The 24,241-nt window shown below is 43.7% G+C and overlaps 3 protein-coding genes across 3 annotated transcripts; 2 read left to right on the forward strand and 1 right to left on the reverse strand.

The window, feature by feature from the left end:
• Window positions 1-1,914: 1,914 nt before the first annotated feature.
• Window positions 1,915-3,180, forward strand: LOC127767960 (hapless 2). Its single transcript, XM_052293450.1, has 3 exons — window positions 1,915-2,256; window positions 2,347-2,474; window positions 2,878-3,180. The coding sequence occupies exons 1-3, from the start codon at window positions 1,946-1,948 to the stop codon at window positions 2,955-2,957; spliced, it is 519 nt and encodes a 172-aa protein (XP_052149410.1). The 5' UTR covers window positions 1,915-1,945; the 3' UTR covers window positions 2,958-3,180.
• Window positions 3,181-7,539: 4,359 nt separating this feature from the next.
• On the forward strand, window positions 7,540-11,197 carry LOC127768797 (BTB/POZ domain-containing protein At1g63850-like). The gene is made up of 2 exons (XM_052294446.1): window positions 7,540-8,824; window positions 10,705-11,197. The coding sequence occupies exons 1-2, from the start codon at window positions 7,676-7,678 to the stop codon at window positions 10,981-10,983; spliced, it is 1,428 nt and encodes a 475-aa protein (XP_052150406.1). The 5' UTR covers window positions 7,540-7,675; the 3' UTR covers window positions 10,984-11,197.
• A 639-nt stretch (window positions 11,198-11,836) lies between these two features.
• Window positions 11,837-13,048, reverse strand: LOC127767894 (uncharacterized). The gene has a single exon (XM_052293372.1). It carries the CDS (start codon window positions 12,845-12,847, stop codon window positions 12,164-12,166), a length of 684 nt encoding a protein of 227 aa, XP_052149332.1. The 5' UTR covers window positions 12,848-13,048; the 3' UTR covers window positions 11,837-12,163.
• Between the last annotated feature and the right edge of the window lie 11,193 nt (window positions 13,049-24,241).

Below are 24,241 nucleotides of genomic sequence, written 5' to 3' on the forward strand. Positions count from 1 at the left end.
ATTCATCAACATCAATATGAATGTAGAAAATGCTAGAATGACTTACATTGTGAAACGGAGGGAGTACATATTTCAAACATAGAGAAGATGCATTGCTACTATTATAAGTGCTTAAGAAACAATGGTCAGTAAATATTCAGACTGAAGTTCTCTAAGTTTCAGATATGACATACATTACTTAGTAAGCTTCTCTTTTCGCAAATTTTCTGTCGGATTGCCCGAGTAAAATTTTCTTTTCTTTTATATTTTTCCAATGACAAGTAGTACTCGTACTTAGTGAGGTTAGAAGTAGACTACTCTTATGTTCTTACGATGAAAAGAACTTTTAAGGTATAATTTAGTGATAGTATATACAACATATTGTGTCTAAAAAGTTCTCAATAATCAAACCGTTAAGAATCGGAAGTACCTCCAATCAGGGGGCAAGTTCATCGTGCAATTTCATGGTTGGTTTAGGGGAGGCCACCGCCGAGAGCCAGAGATAAAAGATGGTGTCACCAGTACTCCCTTCACTCCAAAATAAATTAATCTGATACAAAATAAAACATCATTGAATATAATGAATTTGAACAATTATTCTATTATCTAAAAGAAATGAATTTGGACAATGTTTAGTGGGCACAAGAGATCTGAAAAATTGGCTTATACTATAATTAGCTCGGACCAAATATCGTGAGCTTTTCTTTTCCTTTCTTTTATAGTTTACTCATTCTCTGTTCAATAAAGTTGGTAGCGTGTGCATTAAAAAATTTAGACAATGTTTCGTCTTATGGACTAAGGCTATGTTCTTCCCCCATCTTTTTCAACTCACCTCTCTCGTGTTCCTTGCACACGCTCTTGAAACTGCTAAACGGTACGTTTTTTTTAAAAGGTTTCTACACGAAAGTCATATTAATATAAAAAAATCATATTAATCTTTTTTTTAAATAATAATAATAAATACTTAATTAATCATAAGAAAATGCGTCGCTCTATTTTACGTACGCGGGATGTGAGTTCCCAACCTCACCTCCTGAACACATTCTAAATTTGTTTCTCCTCTTCCCCCTCTCGTGCTGGGACGGATAGAATAGTCATTAATGAAGGTTGCAACTAAGTTTTCTAGTTTTTCCTTTTTGTGTTTGTGTATATTGTTCTGTGTGAGGCTCGGAGTCTAAAAACTCGCGCATGTTTTTGGCAGTATATCCTTCGATATATAGAGACCGAATTAATGAAAAATTCACTATTAAAAATTTTTAGATTAGTTTATTTTAGGATAGGAGTGGATCTATAGTTAGCGTCGGCGTTAGGCGACCCGATGACTTCCGACAAAAACTATGTTACACTACTTATCCATATATTATAATATATAGTCTAAGTATAATTAGCATGTCATGGTATCGATAGATCTATTATAATACCAATGAATTAATTTCTATATCCATCATTGTTTTAGGAGATAGTTAGAGGAGAACTGATATGACCGTGGCAGAGAGGAATGGAGCTGGGTTGATGTGGATATCTCCGTGATCGCTACACCAACACCTCCAGGTTCCGTACTACCGTCCATGTGCCAAATTGTGGCGCAAAACCGTACCACTCGGCCACTCCGGCTGTTTCCCGAACAAAAAATTGTGGCCTAGCCTAGCGTCACCCTCACCGTCCTAGAAAAGCCTTGCGAGCGAGAGAGCGACACGACCCCGCCCGGCCGCCCCTACTCTCCTCCCCGCCTCACCGCGCTGCAGCACGCGCGCGTGGACGTGTCACCCCGCTCCGCTGCACGTGGCCATAGCCCTCGCTGGCCACGCGCCCCCCGAGCCTTCCAGGCGCGCCGCTCTGCGTACGTGTCCCCTCCTGGTAGAGAACGGCATCACGGCGCGCCGCGAATTATAAGCCGAGCACGAGCACGAGCTCCCCTCTCAACGCCAGGGCAAATGTTCCATCGCGCCTCGCGTCTTTACCCCTCATGTACTCGCTTCGTTTAGCTAGCAGCGGCAGCACGGGACTCGGCTTCGCGCTCGGCCGGCTCGGCGGGAGGAGTGGCGGCGGCGGCGGCGGTGGTGGTTTAGCGCCCGCGTCGGCGTCGTCGTCGTCGGTGGTATCCGCTCGCGCGAGGAGGACCGTCTCCGCGACGCCCAACGCCGCGGCGCCGACTCCGGGCGAGCAGGGCGTCGCGATGGAGCAGGGCAAGCAGCAGCACCAGCCACCACCACCGCAGCCGCAGCCGCAGCAGGAGAAGCGCGGCTCCCGCGACGACGACATGCACAAGACCACAGGGTACGTACGCACGAGTACACTACGGTTTTGGCGTGAGCGGCTGCGTGCGCCGGATTTAACCGTGGCGTCTGCGTGTTCGCGTGTGTGCAGGGACGTGATGACCCACTCTTTCGGGGAGGGATACTCGACGCGGTCGGACGAGGAAGGGTTCGGTGGCGTATACGGACAGAACGACCCGGTGTTCAACCCTGGGACCGAGGTGCACCCCAGCCACCCTGGTACGTGCACTGCTGCTAGATAAAATTAATTTGACACATCCTTAAATATCCGTCTTGAAAATAGGTACATTAATAAACATATCCACTACGAATCTTGAATCTGGAAGGATGTCTAATGAAGGATGTCTAATTTTGTTTGGAGTAATTTTATAATCTTGAGAAGGTACTGTAAGGTATTAAAAATTAAAATTTAGTGTAAAATTTAATCTCTTTATAAATTTACAATAGAAAAGTGGTACCTCCTTGAGGACTAAAATTGCTTTTTGTTTTGGTTTATACCGAGTAGTTAGGAACAGTGGTTACAGGAGGGACGTGAACTTAATTATTAATCTGGAAATTTGGATTTTGATCTCTGTTTTGATTAATAACTGGGGGTGCTTTGGTTGTACGTACATGTGTGCAGAGTACGACACGTCGCAGGGGTCGGAGGTGAAGGAGAAGGAGAAGGCGCGCCACCATAAGGACGACAAGCACGCGACCTAAGCCTAGCAGTTGGGGGCTGGATTAGGTCCTAATCGTAGTTTAGTCGGGCATGACGGGGATCACCCCCATCATCACCTGTGCATCCACGTTGCCCTATCTTTGATGGGCACTAGTTGTATCTTTTGCTTCTGAACTGTTTTGAAGCATTTGTTTTATTCCTTAGATGTGATGTAAAATCTCTACAGTACTTAATTAGCTATGTACTGGTACTGTGTGTTCTCCAGCGCTCGTGTCTCCTGATGTGTGTGATCATGTAATGATGAGTCGATTCATATATATACTCCCTCCTCCGTCATCCCTTCTATAGGATTTGTATAATAAATCTATAATAAAAGTGATTTTAGGTGGATCGGATATATTCTGATTTTAGGTGGATTGGATATATTCTAGTATAATTAATTTAGGCAGATAGTTTTTAAATTTATTGTATTTTTAAATTTATTGTATTGGGACGTGTTATGTTCACAAAAATCCCTTATAAGATCGAAACGGACATACCAGATGAGCTACGGCAGATTCACAAAAATCCCTTATAATTTAGGCTTAAGTGCGCTCCATGTGAGGCCGCCGCTCTAATTCGCTCGAAGCTTCTGTATCGTGAGCCTTTTGGGAAGGGACTCAAGGAGTGATGGGCTACTCGCTATGAATCTGAACGTATAACTTTTAGCTATCTTTTAGCTATGAATCTAATGAATCTGAACACATAAGTCTATTAATTGTCTAGATACATATTCATAGCTAAAATAATTAAATGTCTTAAAATGTAACAACTTTTAGCTGTAATAATTTTTAGCTGTAATAACTTTTAGCTATGAATCTGAACGACTTTTAGACTTTTAGCGACTTTTAGCTATGAATCTGACCGTAAAGTTGTTTATATTTATATATGAATCTAGTTGTTTATATTTATATATGAATCTGAACGTAAAGTTGTTTATATTTATAGCTAAAAATACTTAAAGTTGTTTATATTTATAGCTAAAAATACTTAAATTTTAGGACGGAGGAGTAAGTCGTTAATGGGTCTCTATAACAAAGCATTTTCTTCTCGAAATAAGTGGTGTTTGGATAAGGGACTAAACTTCAGTACCTAACTCTGGCAATCCATGTTTATCATGTTTTCTGTACCGAGAGAAAAAAATCACGGTCACGCATAGAAAGTTTGGACATCGATAAATTTTTTTAACCTAATTAGTCTATAGTAAGCACATATTTAGGGTAGCATCATATAGTTTAATTATGAATTAATTAGGCTCAATAGATTCGTCTCACAAATTAGTCTAGGGTATGGAATGGGTTTTTTCAATAGTCTACATTTAATAATTCTAAGATGTGATCAGGGCTAAAACCTTTTAATCCCATCTAAACAGCCCATAAGTCTGGTTGCCAACCGTAATATCAAAAAATTAATTTAGGGTGTAACTTACAGAATCATATTACATTCAGTCTCGGATAAGAAACTATCTTTGTCCCGTCGGTCAAAAACCACAATAGTCCTGGTTGCAATAAAAACCCAGACTAAAGATGGTTTTTAGTCCCGGTTTATAAGCAGAACGGGACTATATGATCTTTAGTCCCGGTTCACATGTTGTCATGGGCTGTCAGGGCTCTCCAGGATCTTTAGTCCCTGTTGAAGTTACCAATAGTGTATCCGAGATACACTACTGGAGACTGGGGAGGAGGGGAGGCAGCGGCGCCCGGGGAGGAGGGGAGGCAGCGGCGGCTGCGCCGGCCATGGGCACGAGAGGAGGACGGGCCGGCGGATGGGAGGGCGGCGGCGGCCGGCGGCTGGTAGCACCGGATTTTTGTCCTTTCTTTTTTTTAAGAATTTGTGATTCATTGTATTGAAATGAAGAATTTGTGATTCATTGGATGGATTGAGATGTGTAATTTCTTTTTTGAGAATCTGTGGTCTGAGATGTATAATCTTTGATGTATTGAGATATTACTTTGATTTGGGGTTTGATTCGGGGATATGCATCCCACTCGATTTGAGAGAAAATAGTTAGGGATTAAGTAGTAAGTATCAACAGAAACAATGAAAAAAAAAAGAAACTAACCGGAACTGCCTCTGTCTTCTTTAGTCCCGGTTGGTAAAGATCGATCTTTAATCCCAAGTATTTGAACCGGGGCTAAATATAACGATCTTTAGTCCCGGATTCATAGTCCCGGATAAAAACCGGGACTACAGAGAATTACAAACCGGGAGTAAAAACGATCTCTCCACCCGTGATAGCTGGTTTTGCTAGTGGCATCCTAAAATGAAAAGAAGAAAATAAAAAACAAGTAGAAGATCAAGACTCACCTTCTACTCTCCAACTCTTCCCCTCACCCCCACCCACCCCTTCGCCCACTCCTCCCTCTTCACGCCAACAAGTTGCACGTAGATCGTTACCAACGGCCTCCACCTGGGGCACCTGTTCCATCGATCCCGCATTGCCACCATCACTGCAAGCTCGAGCTTGGCAATCGTCTTCCCCAAGTGCCCCGCCGATCCTGCATCGCCACCATCACTGCAAGCTCGAGCTTGGCAATCACCTTCCCAGGTGCCCGCCGATCCTGCATGGCTGCATCGCCACCATCACTGCAAGCTCAAGCTTGGCAATCGCCTTCCCTTCACACGATAGCTACGGAACATAGCTGCCGATCCTGCATCGCCTTCACCACAGCTAGCTCGAGCTTGGCAATCGCCTTCCCTTTGCACGATGGATGCGGAACAAGGAAGGATGGGGACGGGGAGCTCCACCCAGATGGCAGTGGCGCCAGAGCAGAGGAGGCACTGTGGGCCGCTTTGGCGCATCTGTCTTTTTATCTTATTATTATTATTATTATTTTTAGAATTGGCGCATCTTGTATCGACATCCCATTTCTCGCATAGTCGCCTGCCTTCCCTTCTTGCGGCGGGCGCATAGAGTGGTGTATCGTGGGTGCTCATGGTGTCCGTTGTTTGTTCGAAGGACCATTGACGTCCGGCCCCAGCACCAGGCCTGCGTCTATCCCTTAGCAGCCTGCGCGGCAGTGTGCCATGGCTCCATGCCCTGAGAGGAAAATGAATCATTGGCCAGAGTAAGGGACTAGGAGGAAAGAGAATCCTGGCCAGATAGCTACCACTTGCGGCCTTGCAAATTTATCACAAAGTGTAATGGTAGTGTTAAGATTTAACGCTAAAATATATAGTTTTGCTATAACTTATTAAAGCTATAACGTTATGATGTTTTTTTAATATGTAGTTCTATGATAGATTTGCTATAAAATCTGTAGATACGCCTTAAATATGTAGTATTGCGATAGTTTTGGTCAAATTATATGTAATTTTGTAAAATTTTACTTTAAATATTACTTTTTAATGTATAAATTTGAATATTATTTTTTAATGTATAAATTTGACAATAAATTCTTTGGATTTTGGACAATAAATTCTTTGGATTTTGGCGATGTCAAGGGGAAAAAAAATCCCATGTCACAAGCTTAATGGCTCTTTTAAAATGACAAAGAAATTTATAAAATCTAACCATATCATTTATAATAGAGTAAATTTCACAAAACTACAGGTACTTTGGTCAAATTATTACAAAACTTTTGTCAAAAAAATTATTACAAAACTATAGATTTAAGATTATGTATCATAGAACTACAGATTTAACAATAAATTTATCACAAATTACATGTTTAAGGCTAAGTATCACAAAAATATAGATTTAATAATAAAATTATCACAAAACTACATGTTTTGGGATTTAAATCCTTAGCATTAATGTTATGTTGGACTTATAATTGTTCAAGTTTTGTGATTAAATTGTAACTAAACCTGTAGTTTTCATGATATTCCATCTTAAACATGTAGCTTTGTGACAAATTTAGTGTTAAATCTATACTTTTATGATAATTTGATCAAAGTACATGTAGTTTTGTGAAATTTAATCTTTACAATATTCAGAACAAACCTTTTAAATTTATGTATTCCGAAAGGAGCAATGCTATACGTAAATATCTATCTAATATATTTACGGTGGCAGAGCCACTGACGTTTTGGCGGAACTTCTAAAAAGTAAAAAAAAAAAATTGAACCTAAACGATAATTATATTCGACTTTTAAAATACCAACGATAATAAAGAGAAGATACAATAGACGGTCGTAGAAGAGTATAATGGTAGCGTTTGACAGAACTTAACCCAACACGACAATGAACTCTAAAAACTATAAGATCCAATTTTTAAAAGTTCCAAAGAGAGGGAATAGAAACAGTGATATATCGAACAAAGCAAATAAAGAAGGGTATGACAGAAGTAGGGAATAATAATTGGGTGACTTTTAAAAACTATAAAATTAGAAACATGAGAATGATAAAGTTTGATATTTTAAAATCTTAAGAAAACGAGATATCTATTTAATAAATTTTAAGTAAAACATAATAAAAAATATATAATTTTATAGGGTTACTAGCCCGCGCAAGCAAGCTAGTTTTTATTAAAAAAGCAAAAAGATGTGAGATAATAGCTTTAAGAGGTTTATAAGGCCTAAACCTTCGGTAATTATCCACATCGACGGATCCTCATCCTAATCCGTTCCCTTTGTCCTGTTCCCCCATCTTTTACACTGTTGCACTCTGCAACCGACGCATCAACCTCCACCGCCCTTCTTCCCCGCCGTCCCGAGAAAGGAACCGGAAAAAAAAAAAAATCCCCAATTCCCTACGCCGAGCAGCGGCGTGCCGGCAATGTCCCTCCGCAAGCGCCAGCGTTCGGCGAGCAGCTCCCGCCTCAGCACCCTCTCCTCCTCGCCGGCTCCCCACGCCGCCGCCTCCGCCTCCTCCCCTCCGCTCTCCTTCCCCAACGCCGACCTCGTCCTCCGCCTCCACCTCGACCCCTGCCCCGACGACGACGCGGACCTCGACGCCGGCGAGGATCACCGCCCCTCCCTCGACCTCCACGTCTCCTCGGCGTCCCTGCTCCGCTCCCGCTACTTCGCCGCTCTCCTCTCCGACCGCTGGAGCCCCGCCCCCACCTCCGCCGCGGGGGGGCACGGCCACCTCTCGCTGGCCGTGGCCGCTCCGCGCTCTGCCTCGCACCCTTTCCACGCCCACGTCGAGGTCGTCCGCCTCCTCCACACCCTCGACTTCGCCGGCGCCATCCACTCGCCCGCCGACGCCCTCGACATCCTCCCCGTCGCGCTCCAGCTCCTCTTCGACGCGTGCGTCGAGGCGTGCACGCGGTTCCTCGAGGCGGTACCCTGGTCGCCCGACGAGGAGGCCCGCGTCCTCGAGATCGCGCCTCTCCTCCCCGCCGATGAGGCTGCCGACCTCCTCGCTCGGATCACGCCTCCCCAAGCCGCCTCCGCCTCCGCCGCCGGGGGCGAGGCCGCCAGGTCGCCCTCCGAGGCGATGCTGCACGGCTTGATCCACTCCGCCATCCATGGGCACCCGGTCCCCGCCGCAACCAAGGCGTTCGTCGCGATGCTCCTCAAGGACTACCCCTCCCGTGACTGCGTCCAGAAGGTGCTCGACGAGGCGTTCCTGTCACGGCTGGAGACTGTCAAGGAGCTCATGGGGAAGTATGCCAGCCCGGATTTCAGGGTCGCGGTGGACAGCGATGAGCGGGACGCGATACAGAGGCTGAACCTGCAGTCCGCGGTATTGAATGTGAGACACTTGCTCTGGCTCATCGAGAGGATGGTCGAAATGAGGGTGGCCGGTAATGCGGTTAAGCTGTGGAGTGAGCAGGCTGCACTGACTGCTGATCTGCAGAAGTTGCTGAATGATGTGGATATGTGGAAGAATATTACTCCTGGGCTTCCTGTGCTTGTTACCAGATGCACGCTCAGGTTCGCCAATTCGGTTGTGAACGGGGAGACAATAGTTCCTCGTCAGGTTAGTCTTCTGAGCTGATATTTGCCTTGTTATGAACTTGCATCCACGATAGTACTTAATGAAGGTATGCTTGATGCCAAGTGTTGCATATCTGTTCAACGATCGCTTAGTTCCAATCTGATTATTTCCTTCTGTTGCAAAGCAAATCAATAGGTTTGAGTTGTTTAGTACAAGTATGTTACATCTGCAGAAGTAATCCAATGCTATATTTTGACTAAGCCATTGCTATGATTTATAATCGAATGTTCTCATGAGTAATCAGTAGTTACTTGTGGTTGTGATCTGGTAGCATCATTTAAAACAATCTATCTTCGGACATAATCATCATTTATTTCCCATTGTTTCGTGGTTAGGATAAACATGACTTATGTACTGTTTTTGGGAACAATTTTACCACGAGGATCATAGGTGTAGACATTCCTTTATATTTTTAGTGCAATAAACTAGTGGCTTTTTCTGGATAGTTTGGGTGCATACATGTGCGTTTTTAAGATTCCAGGTTGTTGCTTGAAGTCTTGAGCATTAGTTTGGAGTTGTTTGCAATTTGCATCCAGTAAACAAGTGCTAAATCTAACTGAACGAATGTCCATATGAGCAAATATTATTTCGAAAGTAGTTAGTAAGCTAAATTGAGCTTACCCAGAGTTAGTACCTAGATAGTTATTTCCAATTCCCACAGGTTGTCATACTTCTTCTATGATCATTTTGTTCTGCGGACAGATTTTTTTATTGCTCCTCTGTAATGTATTCCATGTTTCTTTTTCTTAGCGCTATGCTTGTAATCACTCATGGTTTTACCATTTTTATGTATGATCATTTCATTCCATGTTCACAGCTTGTTTGATAGTTTCCTTGTATTGACCTCTATACTATCTACAATGGCTGTCTCCGGTTGGTTGCAACTCACTTTTAAGTGTGCCTGGAAGTTTTTATGTGTGTATCTGTGTTGGATCAACTTGGGTGGGTCTATAGTTTAATAAGACAGTAAAACTTGAAATAATTGTATCTTTTCAGTGTACAGGAGCAGAAAACTAGACATGCATCAATCTAAATTCGATTCATGTGGAAATTACTGTGCATATCAGTTTGGTGGGTTCAATAAGATTTTTCATTAGTAATACTTTAAGAGGTTGAGTTGTGAGTTGGATAAAGGTTACTTTGTTGTACTTGTGTTGTTGTTTAACTTGATGGATCTCTATGAGTAAAAAAAGCATATGTCCCTGCCTCCTCAGATAGCCAAGCTCTCAACTGCGAGGCCTTTGTGTATATGTTTTTTTTCTTCTCTCTGGCCAGGCAGAGTTGGTCTAAAAGCATTTGGCAGATGGTAGGCCAGCTCTTTTATGAATAACTTTGGCAAGAAAAGCTAGCAGGTCATCCAAATGAGATGGGTTTTCCCGTAGATCAGTGTATTAAAGAAATGCTCAGATCTGCTATTGTGCTTGTCTAAGTACCATGTCAATCCACTAGGTACACAATCAACATCTAGTTGTATGATGGCAACAATGACAAGCACATTTTACAACCCTGAACTTTCATGAATATATGCACAAGAATTAAAAAGTAAAGCTCAACTCAAACTATACTATCAAATTATGAACTATCAGAACTGTTCAATTTTCAACCATGGTACAGATAGTTTTGGTTGACATAACATTGATGGTGTGTGGCCTGAGGCTGAGACAGTTTTTTTTGTGACTCAGCTAATCCTCTTGATCTCTGGCATAGCTGAACACACAATTTTATCTGATGATATCCTTTTAGCTCTCTGTCTAGTATTGCCAGATTTTCAATGGAGAGCTCATACTACATTATAATACACGCTTGTAGCTTTGTTCTTGTGTTTAATTGGGTCTGACATATATGACATTTCTGCTTCTCAGGTGAGGACGAAGCTTGTCAGAAGTTGGCTTCCTGTCCTAAACGTCTGCAGGAACATGGTTCAGCCTATGCAGTGTGGATACAAGTCACCAAATTGCCAAGAGCTAGAGGAGACATTTCTTCAGATCATCTCCACCTTGCCTGTCCCAGATGCTCAGGAGTTGCTGCAACAGTGCCTCGGGTTCTCGACTCGCAACGTCGACGACTGCCCGCACTTGATCGCAGCCTTCAAGACATGGTTCAGGCGTGCTGGCCGGGCTCCTCAAGGTGCAGAAAATTGAGATGAGCGCTGCAGCTAGTGTCTGCCAACAGTGGGTGCTGTCTTGTGCGAAATCTCACATCTAGTTCAATGTAGTTCCTAACGCTGTTTCTGTACATTGTTGTACTACCTACCCTATCTATTGCCATGTAAGGTATATGATATGTACATAACATCATTTTTCTGTTCGTGTGAAACATGTTACCCAAGTGCAGATGAATGATGCACTAAACTAAGTATTCACGCGTGCAATGTTCTTCCCTTCGGAATGTGAATATAACTTGACGACAAATGTATATTCAGCTGATGATTTCTTCTGTTTATCTGCCGCAAGAACACTGCAGTCCAGTGAGTTTATCGGTTTCTCTTGTCTACAACTGAGAATTGCGGTCCCGGTGTATCACTCAAATAAGCTCATATTTTGTGTTCTGCGAGTTTCAGAATTCAGACCATTCTCTTCAAAAGAATTCAGATAGTACTACTGAATTGCGCGTGCTATTCTCTCGCCAACGTGGCAAAGCAGTATCCTCTGATCTGGTTTATTAATTCTTTCTCGTTTGCTGGAACATTTAGTGGAGAACATGACTAAGTTCAAAAGTCAGAATTCGGTTTCTTCCTCATTCCATTCAGAATTCTTTTCATATAAAATAGCTGTGGTAAACTCCTAGTCTCTGCAGCAACTAAAGTCTCCCCTTAAAATATAGGATTCAAATCTGGAAAGAGGTCTACGCACGAAATGTCACTATTTCAGCACAAGTCTCATGTTCTACGTAAGACCCAGAATGTTTAGTTCTAGAAGGGACAGTGATTATGGAAGTTGTTATGAACCTGAGTTTTAATCTAAAAGGAGATTAAAGATTTAAGACGCTCTCATCTTTCACTCGCCAAGGACACGTTTTCTACATTATTACAGTACATTACGTTGGGAAGGTTGATACTTAGCCCAACCCAAAATACAAGTGGCCAAAAGCAAGCCAAATTTGAGAGATTTTATCTCGTCGTCTTCCTTCACATCGACATTACACAAAGGAGGAGGAGAAAAAACAGAAAGAAAGAAAAAAAATGCAAGAAAAATTGGAACGAAGAAGAGGAAGACACGAGTGACACGCCATGAATTCTAGCACCGAATTGTACACATGTGCGACGAGCTGCGGCGACGACGAGCCGACGGGACGGTGAGAGCCATGGCGTGCAACGGCGAGCTAGTAGAAGCCCTGCACCGGCCACCGGCGGTCGGGATCGGGGAGCCACGACGAGCGCTTCTTCTTCTTGTCCTTCTTGTCCTTGCTGCCGCCGCCGTCCTCGCCGTCGACCTCGGCCTCCTTCTCGCCGTCGGAGCTCTTGGAGTCGCCGTCGGAGGAGCTGCACCCGGCGGCCACGCCGCCGCCGCCTCCTCCGCCGCCGGACTTGTTCCTGGACCGCACGTACTCGATGAGCCTCCACGCCGCCGGCTTCGGCTGCTGCGACCGCGGCGGGGACGGGGGCTCCTTGGCCGGCTTCTGCGCCTTCCGCTCCGCCGCCTGCAGCTTCGGCGTCCCCGTCGGCGTCGGCGTCTGCGGCTGCGGCAGCTTCTCCGCGGGCGGCGCCGGGGCGTCGCTCTTCATCAGCGGGTCCGCGTCGTCGGGGAGCCGCGCCGACTGCGACAGCCGCTCGTACTCCGGCAGCGGCACCGTCTCCTCCGACGACGCCCCGCCCTCCTTCCCGCTGCCGACGCAGTCCATGAGCAGCAGCTGCTGGTGGCTGCCCCCGCCCGCCCTCCGCCTCTGCCGCCGCGCCCTGAACCTCGATCCCCTGCCGCTTCCGCCGCCGTAGCGCTTCTCCTCCTCCAGCTGCTGCTGCTGCTGCTGCTCCTCCTCGTCATCTTCCGTGTGAACCAGGACGTCCATATTTATCTCGGCTACTGGCGCCACAAACCATGCACCGTCTCTCTCTCCCGATCTCGCGATCTCGCGTTGGGAGTATAAATTTTGCGCAAGTGATGACGGGGGTGCAAATGGATGGCGAGAGAGGGAGGGGGAATGGGGGGAGAAGCTGGGGAATGCCAAGTTTGACAAGGATTTTTGGCTCGCGAAATCGCGTTTTTATTCAAGCGTGTGGGCGTTTGACCCGCGCGCACGGAGGTCGGGGTCGTGGTGGTGGTGGTGGTGGTGGTGGTGGGCGCCGTGGCGAGGTGATCCAGCCACGCGCAGACGCGCCCGCTTGGCTCGCGTCGCGTGCCGTGGCGTGCGCGTTCGAGGGCGGGGCGCGTAGGTGGATTTGGACAGTTTTGACGGCAGAGAAACGGCAAGCTATGGCCTTCTTTACTCGGTGAAAAGAAAATTTTTTAGTTACATTAGACGGATATCAGAAAGGGTTTTTAACACGAATGAAAAAACTAATTTCATAACAGCATATGTGGTTACTGCAGTATTTATGGTTAATCATAAATTAATTAGGCTCAATAGATTCGTCTCGCGATTTCATGTAAGATGTGTACTTAGTTTTTTTTATTTTATCTATATTTAATACTTCATATATATATAAAATAATTGATGTGATGTTTTTAGAAAAAAAAATTAGAAACTAAACAAGGCCCATATCGTGATCATCAGAGAGGCCGGGTAGTACACATCAAGTGTGCGTTTAAATAAGGCCCATATCGTGATCATCAGAGAGGCCGGGTAGTACACATCAAGTGTGCGTTAACTAGTGACACTTGCGAATTTCGGGAGGAGGCAGGAACGAACTTGGTCAAGTCCTGAACTCTGACCGCATTATATCCCAGGTAGTACTTCTGTTTGTGTTGCAAATTTATACAAAAGGGAATATAAAATACATTTCAAGTTTCAACACATCTCACTAAACGACATCCGCTTCTCCGCTTATCAGCCATAACCGAAATTTAAGTTTTAAATTTCATTCGTTAATTTTAGAGTTGATTTTGAGGTTTTTATTATTGTAGTTTATTTTTAGCATTGAATTTTAACCATTGGCAACACATGCCTATAAACTATTCTTTATTTGGTTTATTCATTTTTTCCATTTTGTATTCACGGTAGTTCAAACATCAGAGCGTTTAGTAGAGAATTAAAACCGTCGTTTTGTGAGACGATATGTGAAAATGAAATGTAGATATATAGTTTTGTGAAACTAGTTTTCAAAAGCGTATTTTTCTTTTATTTTTTTTTCATTTACAACGTAGACTAATGAAAGGGGTAAATGACTAATATCATGGACTGCCTATTTTTTCCACTACACAAATATTGCAAGTAGAGTAAATAATTACGTAGAAATATATTAGTGATGGTTATGTCAACTAGGTTTAACAAAACGCGGTTTCCGTGAAAATTGGACTTTTTGAACCGGCTCGGGAAAAAGTGCTCGGTTTTTCACTTTTCAGTTGAGTTAAAAAAATAGATTGAATTTTAGAACTTTTTTTTTGAAATTTTCTGACAAATTTCACCATTAGTCAATGGTTTTCGTGAAAAAATGGGAAAGATCTTTGGTCCCTTTCTTTAAGTGATTCGGTTCATGAACCTATTGTCAATTATATATATGTAAATGGGGAGAGTACATATACCACCTCCGGAATTATCGACAGTAAAGGACCACTCGCCTTTCACCCCAGTTGCAAAATACAAACATAACAAATTTCCAGTTGAGCTAATCAAAAACCCTATTTTGTACGATCATTGGATCTAGACAGAATGGATCAAATTAAGCACTCCTCGATCGCTAACTGGCCACTCCACATGACGGTGGTCACGATCTCTGGGGACGCCTCGTGTCGCTAAACAAATGCCAAAACCACGAGACGATTATCTCTCTATAGGATCTGGTAATCTGGTATTTCTAGTCCTCCAACGCTAAGCCGAAACTATATTATAGTTGCATATGGCATCTGCTTGGATTAGACCAAGCAGATTAAGAAAACGAGAAAGGATTTTACGCGGCGAGTCGGCGTCGATGCAGGCAGTCGATGCCGTGCTCGCACGCTGGCTTCGCTGCCTTTACACGCCACAAGGCCCACTCTTGGTCAATAATGTACTGATCTTAAGACTGAATTAATAGGGAAAAGGATCTCATATGCTTAGCATGATCAGCCTCGTTAATCGCGTAGGAGTACTAATTAATCACCCGGCCCAGTTCGTCATTGTGTCCTGAAAATTAAAGATAACTGTAGCGAAGGCACATCTGATCGGCATGATGATCCTCTCCTAGATTGGCGTAATTAACATGTAATAATCCCCGGGGAATGGTACGGTTGCAGGCTGCACTCCGTGCATGTAGCCCACTGAATCTTGGGTGACCGGTTTGATAAGGAGTTGCTGTCCCCCGTATTCACCGGCAGGCAGATTAGTTTGATGCTAAACACGCCGGAGATCCGCTGTTGGACGGCGGCATGTTCATCGTTGCAAGCGATTTGGTTGGACCACATCACTCGAGCCAGCTGCCGGTAGCATGTGCATACAGCCATGCACACGCAGCTTAAACCTTGCTTAGTTAGCGAGATGAAAGTTAACTTTGGAGTAGTAACCAACTTAACCATGAGCTAGCTAAGCTGATGAGCCGTGTATACATACAATTTTGGACGTTGGAAGCAACAAAGCAAACCGATCGAATAGATTGTAGGCAGCGATCGACATGATGCAATCACACTCGTGGTCCTTGCCGCTTTGCTTCGCGTCTCACCGCGTGGGTGGTCGTAGGCCTAGTCCACGCCGGTCGCCGGAGGCGAGACCGAGAGGCATCAGTTGTCTCCCGTAAGGTTGTGATCGAGGTGATCAATTATAGATCGAGTTACCTCCCACTTAAGTCTCCTGCACACACCTTGGTCAGGGATCAGCTTCCGTCTTCCGGTTGTAGTACTTGTCCAGCGTACGTCTCCCTCTTCGCCGGTGCCTGTCCGACCAATTCGCCTTCACCATCCAGACCATCGTCCCGGCGCGTCATTCGGGCTCAACACAAGGCTGTTTGGTCGCTGGTTGCGATCCGTTTCGGCCCAGTAAATATGGGCATGCAGCACGTAAGAAAAAGATGATCGAGTATGTTTTAGTATGTTTTAACATATTGATCGAATCAATTTGTATCTCTTAACTGTCATTGATATGTGCCTGCAAGGATGTATAATAAGAGAGATTCACCAAGATTGGTAAATTTCCGTTCGTCGCACTTATTTTCGTCTGCCAATTGTTCGATTCCTTCTCCCCTCTCGCACGTGCGTGCGTGACGAAATACATGTCGCATCATAGTACAGCAGAAAAAAAAAAGAGGGTTCGGATAGGGCTTTATTCCTAGGTCGATAAGAAGGGGATTTGCTCAAATTCTTAGAAAAACGGAAAGAGAAGGAAATAAGGATTCAAACCCCTCAATCAATCAATCTATTATATTATTAAAACAGCTTTGAAAGGAGACACCACGTTCGCTGTGGAGGCTAGAAAATCCCACATTAATCAAAGAAAATGAAAAAAAAGAAAAGTAGAGTTCAAGTAGAAGTACAATATAAAAATAGCTAAAATTCGGAATTATAAGTACCCAATACAAGATTAACCAAAATTCGAAATAAAAATAAAATAAAGTCCAAAATTAGAAAAGAAAACGAGACTCCAAGTAGAAATACAATTTAAAAATAGTTGAAATTTGGAATTAAAAATAAACAATATTGAAAGAAGTTTCCATATAAGAACCCAATATGAGATTAATCAAAATTCGAAATAAAAATAAAATAAAATCCAAAACTAGAAAAAAAAGGAGAGTCCAAGTAGGAATACAATTTAAAAATAGCTAAAATTCGGAATTAAAAATAAGCAATATTGAAAGAAGTTTCCATATAAGAAACCAATACGAGATTAATTAAAATTCAAAATAAAAATAAAATAAAATCCAAAATTAGAACATGAAAGGAGAGTCCAAGTAGGAATACAATTTAAAAATAGCTGAAATTAGAAATTAAAAATAAGGAATATTAAAAGAAGTTTTCATATAAGAACCCAATACGAGATTAATTAAAATTCAAAACAAAAATAAAATAAATCTGAAATTAGCAAAAGAAAATAAAAGAAGAGTTCAAGTAGGAATACAATTTAAAATTAGCTGAAATTCGAAATTTAAAATAAGCAACATTGAAAGAAGAATCTATATAAGAACCCAATACGAGATTAATTAATATTTCGAATAAAAAATAAAATAATATCCAAAATTAGAAAAATTAAAAGAGAAAATAAAAACATTAAAAGAACACAATACGGTATTAACTAATTTTTTTTAAAAAAATAAATTCTGAAATTAGAAAAAGAAAAAAAAGATTTCAATTAGGAATACAATTTATAACTAACTAAAATATTTGATAAAAATAACAACTATTGAAAGAAAAGACCATATAAAACACATGACGAGATAAATTAAGTAACAGGCCTATAAAGGAATAGAGTGGTGGCGGTTGATACGACATATAAAAATTGTTAATAAAACATCAAATAGAATCCTAATGACGATTAAAAGGAGGGACATTAGGCAGGCGGTGAAGCAAACAAATAAGGCGGTTGCTGGGACTTCTAGAAAGACAAAAATACATTGATAATCATATTCGATTTTTAAAATTTCAATGACAATAAAAATGAGAAGCACCAGGCAGGGTGTATAAGAGTATAGTTGCAGAGCCGCCGACGGTTGACGGGACTTTTAGAAAATAAAAAATGAATTCTAACGATAGTTATGTTCGATTTTTAGAATCACAATGACAATTAAGAGTAGGCGGCGGACGGGCTGTACAGGGCATAGTGGCATCGTTTGATGAGACTTCGAAAAATTATAAAAAAATAAAATTACAAGTCCAATTTTTAAAGGTTCGGAACTTCTGAAAAATAAAAAAAACAATGATAATCATGTTCGATTTTAAAATCTCAATGACAATAAAGAATGGAGGCAGCGGACGAACCAAAGAGGAGTACAATGGCAAAGCCACTAACGGTTTGGCGGGACTTCTAGAAAGTAAAAATGAACACAAACGATAATTATGTTCGATTTTTAAAATCTCAATGTCAATAAAGAGAAGAGACAGTGGACGGGTCGTAGAGGAGTATAATGACAACGTTTGACGGGACATCTAGAAATTATAAAAACGAAACCCAACATGACAATAAACTCTAAAAACTATAAAATCTAATTTTTAAAGGTTCCAAGAAGAATAAATAGAAATAGTGATAGATCGAACAATCAAATAAAGAAAAAGATGACATAAGGAGTAGCAACTGGTGTGACTTTTAAAAACTATATAATTAGAAACACGAGAATGATAAGGTTTGGTCTTTTAAAGTCTTAAGACAATGAGATAGCTATTTAATAAATTTTAAGTAAAATCATACTAAAACAATATATGATTTTGTTTGGGTGCTAGCTGCGGAATTGCGCGGGTCACCCAGCTAGTTATCTCCAAAGATACGATCGGATTTCACAGAGGAGGTGGCTTCAGGGAGGCATCGGGAAAATGAGGAACCTCGACGGAGGTAGGGGAAGATACTGTAGCGATGGGTCCACAACACAGTTAGAGGACATGGGGGGATTAGTAGACTTTTGGTTGCTTGCTGGGCTGGATACGTGATTGCGGGCCGAGGCTGACGGGAGAGGAATAAGTTCACTTGAGATCCCTCATGTTGACGTTGAGTTTGAAATACATCCCTAAACCACAAAAACCGGGAAGAACGCATCCCTCATCTTTCAAAACCGGTGTAAATATAGTCCCAAAGGCCAAAGCAGCATTGAAGATGGTTTTAGGTGACGTAGCGCTGACATGACACAATAAGCAAAATAAAAAAATAAAAACCACATAGGACCCACATGTAACTATGTAAGGGTGTGTTTAGTTCACGTCAAAATTGAAAGTTTGGTTGAAATTGGAACGATGTGATAGAAAAGTTGGAAGTTTGTGTGTAGGAAAGTTTTGATGTGATGGAAAAGTTGGAAGTTTGAAGAAAAAGTTTGAAACTAAACTCGGCCTAAGTGAAACAGGAATATTCTTTTTATCCCCTCTCGCTCCTGTCAGGCGGCGGCCATTGCTGCTCCGAGCAAGGAGCAGCGGATAAGAGCGACGGCGGGCAGGGCAGGGCGAGCGTCGACACCTCGATCTGGGTCACCGCCGTGCTTGTCGGCAACCACGAGGAGAGGAAGGAGAGGGGGCCAATATGTGTGTTGTTGAGGAAAAAAAATTCTGCACAGACCGGCTGCAAAACCCGTAGCGTGCATACCCGACTTAAATGGGCGGCACATGGACGAGGGAGCAATCCGACGGCGCCCCTGCGCGGCTCCATCCGCACCAAGAGAAGGCTCAGCTCGCTCATGTCGACTCCCACAACCAAAAGCGCGCATCGAGCCGAGCGTGAGGAATGGACTGGCTCTGGCTTAGCGACTCGCTCGCATCCTTTTCTTCCGCTTTTCTTTCCCCCGCCGCCGTCGCGATCTCCTTCCCCATCTCGCCTCATCTATCCGGATCGTCTCTCCTCGGCGCCATCGGCTAGCCGGTAATCCCCTCCGTTCAACAACCGATGCGGTCACCTCTCTCGCCTGCTACCGTCGTCGCCGCCTCCCCTGTGTTCCCCTCCGCGCGCCTCCCCCCTGGCTACGGGCGCCATTGGTGACGGCGGCGGCGGCTGGGTCAGCTAAAGCGAGCACGAGGTGTGTTCCCCTCTACCTCCCTCCTGGCTAGGGGCATCGGGCGCCTTCGGTGAAGGCCATAGGCCCACAGCGGCTAGGTTGGCGAGGACGAGCAGAAGGCTATGGAAGAACATGCATCGATCTGGACTGCAAATCTGCAATGCAACGCGTCGCCGGAAGTCAAGCAACAAAGAAAGTAGTAGTTGATATGTCTGATCATTTGCCCATGTCTTTCTGTCTTTCATCAAAATGCTGGGGTGTTGGTTTCTGCAATTCCGCTATTGTTTAACCAAATTAGTTCCTCAGACCTCAGCTAGTCTTGCTGAAAGTGATGGGATGTATGATGTATCGCTCGCACTGAGTGGACTGTTTGCAGCAATGACAAAAGCTTATAAACTATACGGCATCTTTGGTGTTATGTAATCTAGAATGTGATGGATTGATGTGTAAAAAAGATTGTGATTGTTTGTCTGGTTCCTTTCAAATTAAAATGAAAACTGAATTATGTAATCTGAAATCTTGAAGGTCAAACCTGGAATGTGATGTCTAGAAGCTAAATCATTCTCAAATAATATTGTTGATCATGCATAAGTGTAACCAGAAAGTATTTTCTATACCTGGAGGCCATGGCATCTAGGCGTATGTATGTAATTTAATCGCTCATCTAGTTATTTGATCGATAGTCATGTTTCTTCCTATTAGTTGATCTGTGACTATATATACGCTATAGATTGCACAAGCTAGCTTTGATCATTCCTCAAGTTGGATGGCTTTCGATTTTATTTCCATTTACATGTTGCACTATGTTCCTTAACTGTACTCTTTTATTATGTTACACTATAATTTATTTTCATTCGCAGTGTCTTCCAGAAAATACTTTCGAGGTGAGCATACATGTATTTGTATTTTCTGCTCCTCATCGGCTCCACGATCCCAGGCGACTACGTCGTTCGCACGCACAGGTGAGAGAAACGGGTCCACTACGGCAGGCGAATCCCGGCGGCTAGGTCGACCTTCTCCTGTCTTCGATCTGGCGCTGGAAGACGAAGCCGAAAAAAGGTCGCTTTTGCTGGGAGCTGAGTCCGCGTCAGGCGCCGTCCTTGCCGCCGCAAAGCGAAGCCGGCCGATCGCTTGAGTGGGAGTCGACGCGAGATCGCGAGCGAGCCGAGCTGAGCCTTCTCTTGGTGCGGATGGAACACGAAGTCGTGAGCGAGCCGAGCTGAGCCTTCTCTTGATGCGGATGGAGCCGTAAGGGGGCGCCGTCAGATTGCTCGCTCGTCCACGCGTCGCCCATCTAAGTCAGGTATGCACCGCGCTTCGTTTGAAGCCGATCTGCACAGAATTTTTTTTCCGTTGTTGCTGTTGTCGACGTAGCAACAGAGAATACAAGAGAGTTGGTTGGCGCTGCATATATAGGAGTAGGATTCATTAAAGTTGTAGTGGCACAAGCAGAAGTAGCAGCAGCGTCGTGTTCCACTTCCAGTGACACTGCCGCATCCCTGCTGCTGTCGACTGCATGCACGAAACACGAACATTCGTCATCTCCGGCGGCATCCCTTCTTGAGCTCCACCTCGCGCACAACGCCTTCTCCCGTTCTCAAGGTTGTCGACCATCTCCGGGAACGACGACCTTGAAGGTGTTTCGAAAGTTTGACGTCGGCAAGTTCGGCAGCAACCAATAACCTCTCCTATGTGCAGACCTCCGACCGGTAGTCGTGCAAGCGCGAGCAGATGGAGGTCAGCTCGTCCAAGAGGTGCCCATGGTGTTCGCCACGCTGTTCGCCTTGGCCGTCGTGATGGCGCTCGTGCCTGCCATGCCTGTGCTGCAACCAGACGAAGCCACGTCCGCGACTTCGACCGCGGCGGCGACATGGAAGGCCTCGACAAGAGGCCCGCCGGTGTACATGGTGAAGTTGGCGCCGACAACAGGGAAGCGGAGCACGTACGTCGTCGCTCGATGGGCACCGGCGCGCCACATCGGCCGCAGAGGTGGACGAACTGGACGTCATCGTGAACAACTGCAAGCCGCCAGACGCTGCTCTTGCTCGGAGCATGGGGAAAAAGGGAGATTGTTGTTTCACTTACAGGTGGATCCCACATGGTTTTTTTTATTTTTGTTTATTGTGCCACGTCACCCAAAACCACCTTCTATATTTACACCGGTTTTAAATATGAGAGATGTGTTCTATCCGGTTTTGTGGTTTAGTGATGAGATTTAAACTCGATGTCAAGATGAGGGACAAAAGGTGAACTTATTCTGAGGGGAGAAGAAGGGATGAAAGCAGGCCGGCTCGGTCGTGGGCTGAGGGAGACAATGGGCTAAAAATGGCCCAGAGTGTAAGGAGGGTTTTTATTTAAATAAATACTGGCATGATATTTGTATTATTAAAATTAGCAGCTCTAAAAATTTCAGAGAGTGTAACTAACTTTGGAGATCTTAATAAAAATAAATTTAGCCATATTATTTTTATTTTCCACACTTACATTACTTTTAAATTAATTTAAACACCTACCTATTTAAAAAAATACTAAGTATTCCAGAAAATTTGTATTTTAGTTAATTACATAATGTAAATCTTTCTTACATTATCCTCAATTTTCTCATCTTTTCTTCCCGATGTAACACACATGCTCTTTTCTGGTAACTTTTAAGTTCAATATCTTGAACGTATAATGTATGGTAAAGAACGGAATGTTGGGTGTGGTTGTGAATATATTTCCGTTTGTGTTTTTATGAACTTATATAAATTAATCCTTGATCTTCTTTTTTCTGTATATGCACGAACTTGAACAAATTCTCCAATGAATTTCCTTGATCGAATCGAGTATTTGTTTACTACTAGCACGCATCATGTGAGGCAATCCCTTGTCACTCCATCCGTTTGTCTGTGTCGTGACGGTGTAACGCTTTGAGCTGATTTATCGGCTCTCGGCCACCGCGCCGCGCGCCGCGACGTTGAGCTCAGCCACCCTCACTCTCCTCGCCGCGGCGGCGTCGTTGTCGTCGTCATTCATCAGCCTGACCACCGCTCTCGCCACAGCCTCCGTGGCCGCGTTGCTGGCAGCCTCACGTACCCGCACACCAACACGGAGCACGTCGACGAGGAACGTCTCGTTGAGGAACTACTCAGCACACAGCGGTCACATCGCGAGTGGCACACTGACGGAGACGGCATCCAGCGTCGAGTTCTAGCCATAATGGCTGAGGAAGCTGCCCACCGTGCGGTGCACCAGGATGTCCGCCTGCGGCACCCACCGCTCGGCCACCACCATGCCTCTTATTTTGGGAGAGATGATGCAATTGCGCGTGGGTTAAGGTTCAGGAATTCGCGGCTATAGGAAGGTTGTGTTTAGTGAAGGTTGTGTTTAGTTCACGCTGAAATTGGAAGTTTGGTTGAAATTGGAACGATGTGACGAAAAAGTTTGAAATTTATGTGTGTAGGAAAGTTTTGATGTGATGAAAAAGTTAGAAGTTTGAAGAAAAACTTTGGATCTAAACACGGTGGAAATGCAGGCACGACGACTCGGCGCATAACATGTGTGTTTTTGTGTTGCTAATCTGCACTTCTGCAGACAACCTTCATTTCAGTTTCAAACATTTTCTTCAGTAAGGGAGTTTTAGAATTCATTTTTCTTTAGCAAGTGAAGTGAAACCAGTGACGGAGTCAACTCCTGAGCAGTTTGGGCAGCTATTCGCGGTGGTGAACCCATAACAAAAAAATACCCGAGGTTAGTAGCGGATCCAAAAAATTTACTTAAACCCGAGCAAACTTAATAGTACATAATAATTCATAAAAACTCTACGGATTATAAACCATTGAAACGGACACATAAGATTAGGTTTCATGTGAGTTTGATTAGCTAATTTAGCAAATAATTACATAGTATCAAGTACTAATCAACAACTATACGCAGCGCAGCCCGTGCACCTGGCCGTGGTGGCCATGCCTTGGCTCCGTCGCTGCTCGGGGTTTTATACATACTAAGTATATATACTAATTAATATGATATAAATTAGTTATAATTAGATAATAAACTCGGAATCCTCGGGAAGATCAACGTAGGAATGCCCCTAGCTGTTCAGGCTCCATCAATGACGATTTCACTATCAACCTTTCGTCAATCATCGAAAAACTCTAATTGTAGTTTGAGCTGCACGGTGCTACTAGCTGTGCTACTCGGAATGACGAACTCCCGGTCTTTCTGTTTTGGTTTGAGATAGATCAGATTTAGAGGTGAAAACTACTGTCATGTAAATTCCAGATGTTGGTGGTTCGTGCGTTATATTGTAAATACTAAACCTGAGCTTGGGATTAATTTACATGTGAATGATCTAATGAATTATTAGTACCCTAAGGGGGTGTTTGGATCCCCGCCAAACATTGCCTTGCCAAACATGCGGCTGCCACAACAGTTTGGCTGATGTTTGGTTAATACGTGAGTTGTGGCAGCCACACTTTTTGCTAGTTCATTTGCATGCTTATTTCCGCCACAGCTGTAGCGATTATTTCTCTCGCCACAATCTCCGGCGGCGCCACAACTTGATGGCTGGTTTGGGCTGTGAACCAAACAGACCCTATGTACGGCCATTGATACTTGTGTTCTTATGAAATATTGATCCTGATATTAGGTGCATCTATGTGTGCTATGTA

This window comes from Oryza glaberrima, chromosome 3 (genome assembly GCF_000147395.1).
Source record: "Oryza glaberrima chromosome 3, OglaRS2, whole genome shotgun sequence".
Lineage (NCBI taxonomy): Eukaryota > Viridiplantae > Streptophyta > Magnoliopsida > Poales > Poaceae > Oryza > Oryza glaberrima.